General features: G+C 44.8%; 1 protein-coding gene across 1 annotated transcript in view; it reads right to left on the bottom strand.

The window, feature by feature from the left end:
- Positions 1-579: 579 nt before the first annotated feature.
- Positions 580-4,517, bottom strand: part of MKRN1 (makorin ring finger protein 1) — a 20,437-nt gene continuing 16,499 nt past the window's right edge. The window contains exons 5-8 of the mRNA XM_008058163.2: positions 4,068-4,282; positions 3,225-3,335; positions 2,570-2,708; positions 580-2,218 (exon numbers count right to left, since the gene is read on the bottom strand). Of these exons, the coding sequence (XP_008056354.1) occupies positions 2,009-2,218; positions 2,570-2,708; positions 3,225-3,335; positions 4,068-4,282 (675 nt within the window). The 3' untranslated portion in view covers positions 580-2,008. The remainder of the gene's footprint in view (positions 2,219-2,569; positions 2,709-3,224; positions 3,336-4,067; positions 4,283-4,517) is intronic.

Genomic DNA, 4,517 nt, shown 5'->3' with positions numbered 1-4,517 from the left:
CAGCCTTCCAAGTAGCTGGAACTACAGGCGTGCGCTACCACGTCCGGCTAATTTTTGATTTATTGTAGAGATGAGGGCTCACCAAGTTGCCCAGGTGGGTCTCGAACCCGCGGGCTCAGGCAATTCACTCACCTCAGCCTCCCAAGGCGCGGGATGACAGGCTGAGCCACCGAGCCTGGTGGTTCTTATTGTATTAACAAAGTAATTATGAAGAAAAATACCCTTTCAGATTACTTTATGTCACACGTTCACCTGACTATTATTTGAGGGCACAAGGCAGGTTCAACTACAAGAGCAGGTAGCAAGAAACAGTGCCTTTTACTGAGTAGATGGCCTCGAGTTTATCTGGCAAATTTTAAAACACACAATAGTTTATTGGTCCCAGCCGGAAGGATTCCCCTTTTCCTGTCTCTATCATTTCGCAACAGGCTAGGTGTCTTGCAAAGGTGTCACTTATCTCAATGATCCCCACAGAAATTTGACCAACTGAGGAACTGATCAAAGAGACATTGAAAGAAACATTATTCTTTGACATCTGTACATTTCAAAACAGCTCATTACATAAAACAGAAAGCCAGCTTATTTTTTTAAATTCTTTTATTTGGGAAAAGTGCTTCTTACAAAAGGGCAGCTGCAAAATACAGAGACCTCTGCAACAATTACTTGTTTTTCTTAAAGTGAAGAATGAGTGATCCAGGGAATCAAAGCAGTAGATGGAGAAACCAAGAGAGCTCCACGTTACGTTCAGGAGACAGAGCAACAGACGTGAGGGAGAAATTCCCGTCAAGGCATCCTTCCACTTAACTCCAGCTGTCTGGCAGATGATCACCTACCCTTCAGTGGGAAAATGTGACTCAACCCATGACTCCACTACAATAAACACCTTAGAATGTAGCTCCAAATCACTTCGGTCTACCTGAAAGCTCATGGGTGGAAAGAGGCAAATACCCACAAACAAACAAAACCTGACAACAAATGCCTCGAGTGAAGACAAAGGTTTTGCCAAAAGTGCCTGAACTGGAAAAGACTAGATCATAAAACATTAAATACAACTGTGTATCCGAGACCCAGTTTGTGTTAATATATGGGAGAACCAGATAGTTTTAACCTCTACGGAGAAGGCCATTTCTCTATTGATGTAGGCAGACAGAGCTAGCACTGCTATATTAACAACTACCGAGATACTGCTTTGTCCTTTAAGATCTATTAGCCACACAAGGCTTAAACCACTAAACCATGTTTCTCTACTGAGGCTAAGAATACTCATCTAGGCAGGGATGAGAAGCTTCTCACGCACACTCACTCACACACCAAGTCAGCCCTGGGAGACGCCTTCCGACTCTGCACTGATCTGATGACCCTATGCCTCTTACGTCTTCTTGCAATTTTCTGATCATGCAAAACACAGTAGAAAGCTCAACACATTCGCACCTGGTTCTGGTTACCCAGTAGTATTACTTGTGTGCAATTAAACAAGAGACCAAAACCACAGAACAAGTGCACATGGTGGGGATTACAGGGGAGGGAACAGGTAAAATACAGATGTGCAGATTTCACCAGAAACCACTAGGATCCACCTCCTGTGTCGGAGCAGAAGTCACCCGCCAGCTTAGGTCCCTACACCCATCACTCCTCTTCTTGGACCCCTGAGCACAGCCAGTGCTTTCCTTTTGAACCCGGGGTCCTCAAAATGAGTGTGAAAGTCCATAAACACAATCTGGGTGAAACAGAAGACGCAACAAACCTACGCTAACTGTCTGACAGTTAAATTCATGTTACAAAAAAACTAACTTGAAGATTTATTTTTGTAACTTTTTTCAACAGAGAAAACAACACACTCCTTGGGGAAAGGTGAGGGGTGGAGAAGACAGGCCCTGGGTAAAATTATGAGGACAGCACCTGGAGTTGATAGGCCTGCCTAGGAGAGATCACAGGCACTGCCACACCACCACAGGGGACAGCTACTGTCTGAGGCTCAGCAGACCACTCCACACGCCACACAAGGATGCTATAGGTCCAAGTCATAAAAATCTTCCAGCTCATCATGAAACAAGTCCCACTCGTCTTCAGAGTCTGTCAGTTCGTCGTCCCCACCTGCAGCCAAAAGCATAAGCAACATCTCGCCCAGCTCAAAGGTGACAACCTCTTCATCGGTGTCAAAGGGGATGCTGTTCTCTCTTTCCTCAATGAGCTCCCAGAAGTGGTTCCTTCGTTGGGCCTGTAAAAAACAAGGCCGTGATAGGGATGGCACTGTCGAGCAGTATCTTCTATGCTGCTGTTTCTAAGGCAAACCGTCCAGCACACCAGAGGGCATGACGAACCAGACTTCTCACCTAGGGCTTCCATCTCACCAATTAATGCCTCCCCTCAGGCTGTTTGATGTAAAAGTTTAGGCTACAGCTTTAAGCACTACTTTCTCCTTTCCTACCCCTCCCAGTTTTCTCAGTTTTGCTTCTTCCTTTAACACTCCCAGACCTGAGTGTTCACCTTCTCCTTCCCCTACCCCAATATGTGCAGGACAACTGATAGCGTGGCATTTCCCCTCCTTTAAAAAAACAGCGAGAGTTACCCGGTATCTGCTTGATGTTCCCACTTTCTGTGTCTGTGGCTCCTCTCTACGGCCATCGGGGTACGCATGCTTGTAAAAACAGTTCCCTCCAAATGGGCAGCTCCCACGTCCTTCATCAAAATACCTGCACGCCTTGTTGCTGGAAAGGAAAATATCGCAGCCCTTATTCACAGTGGATTTCAGGTCTCTACTTGACTATCATCCAGGGTTTCTTTAAACAGATGGGGATGGAACCAGTATGTCTGTTGACACCCCCCAGGTGTGTTCTTATGAACCTGTGTGTGCCAATGCAGAAAACACTAACACCAACAGACACCTTGTTCCAGTCCATGCTGGTTAATAGCTCTAGTACAGCAGGTCCCAAAGACAATATAGGACAGCTCTAAATGGCCTCAGAATAAGGTAGGCCCCCATGTGTGGGGTTCTGGCTATCAGCAGTAGAGACTTCATTATAACACAGTCCCTTGGCATGCACCCCAAGGACTGTGTTATAGCAAGACACATACTGGCTATTATGGAGTGACAAATTAACTGTCCTGGGAAGTAAAAGAAGGGCAGGAAGGAGGTAGGAGTGTATAATGCAGCACTGTTCTTTTCAAAGTGAACCCAAGCTCCCTCGGGCTCTTGGCTTGAGAAAAGGCTGCAGTGCTCATACCTCATTGCCTCCTTGTATTTCTGAATGAGTTTCTGCTTCTCTTCTTTCTCCTCCACCCAGTACTCACTTGGAATGACAAAGTTAGATGTGATCCGGCATTCTGGGCAGGACCTGGGAAACAATGAACAGGCTGCAGTGCACATTCCCTTTAGAAGCCCACGCTTCAAGGACACACCCTGGTGTGTCGCCTCCAGCTTGAAAGAACTTAACTGAAAGGCACGTGGGGATTTCCTGAAAGGGTTCCACAGTCACACAACTGACCATTTCTTTGAGGCAAGACAAGCTCCTTTATAAATCCAACCCAATGGCTAGCCAGTTCATTTTTTAAAAAGAACTTAGGTCAAAAACAAAAACAAAAGAAGACATTTCACACAGACTCCTTTTTCTTTCGTTTAAATAAATTTATTTCTTGTAACTTTGCTCTGTTTAGATTATGTAGTTTTTGTTCAGTTATGAGAACAGTCTTTAAACGATGGTATATTATTGGCTAGCTTAATGGATGGAATAGGAAAGTGAAAATGTCAATGTCAAGAAACATACATTCAGAGCTAGAAGTTTGTTCACTGAGCCTAAATTGGCTAATGATCCATTAAACACAATCTCCTCAGAAAAAGCACGAAGATTCTACTAACTGATACATAGGGTTTCCTCATTCAAGTAAAAGTCGATAGACCAACTAACCTAGAAGCTAGCTGAAATACAAAGAAATCCCAATTAGAACACCCCAGTTTCGAGATAAAATGCATGCATTTAAATGCGGTCCATTTGGTTGAAAGTTGGCACAAGTTACTAAATTCTTCCCCAAAATAGAAAGCACAAACGAAGAGTGGGGAGGAGTCTCACTTTATGATCTTGCTCTCAAATTGCTTAGCACTCCTCCACTTGCGAATACACTTGAGACAGTAGGTGTGGTTGCAGTTGGAGAGGATCCCAAAACGGCGCTCGCTGGGGTTGGCTTTCTCATACACCACCTCCATGCAGATCCCACACACCATGTCCTTGCTGCGCTGCACAGCAAATGAGAGCTCCATGTCCTTCTCATGGGCCTCAATGCACGACTAGAGAGACGGGAGAGAGAAGACCGTCATGTCACCAGGTCCTAACAAACACAACTCCACGATTTATGACTCATGTTCAGAGAATCAAATAGTCAATTGAAAACATGTTCCCAAAGTGACATTCAACTCAGCTGTGTTTACAAACTATGAGGACTCAACTTCAGGAATTGAAAAATCACTCAACTTTCTGTGCCCTAAAGCTGCCGTCCACACTAAAGATGGTTTTTCATACTGT

This window comes from Carlito syrichta, unplaced genomic scaffold (assembly GCF_000164805.1).
Source record: "Carlito syrichta isolate Samal-C Ts95f unplaced genomic scaffold, Tarsius_syrichta-2.0.1 Scaffold303235, whole genome shotgun sequence".
NCBI lineage: Eukaryota > Metazoa > Chordata > Mammalia > Primates > Tarsiidae > Carlito > Carlito syrichta.
This window is presented reverse-complemented; position numbering and strand designations above follow the sequence as displayed.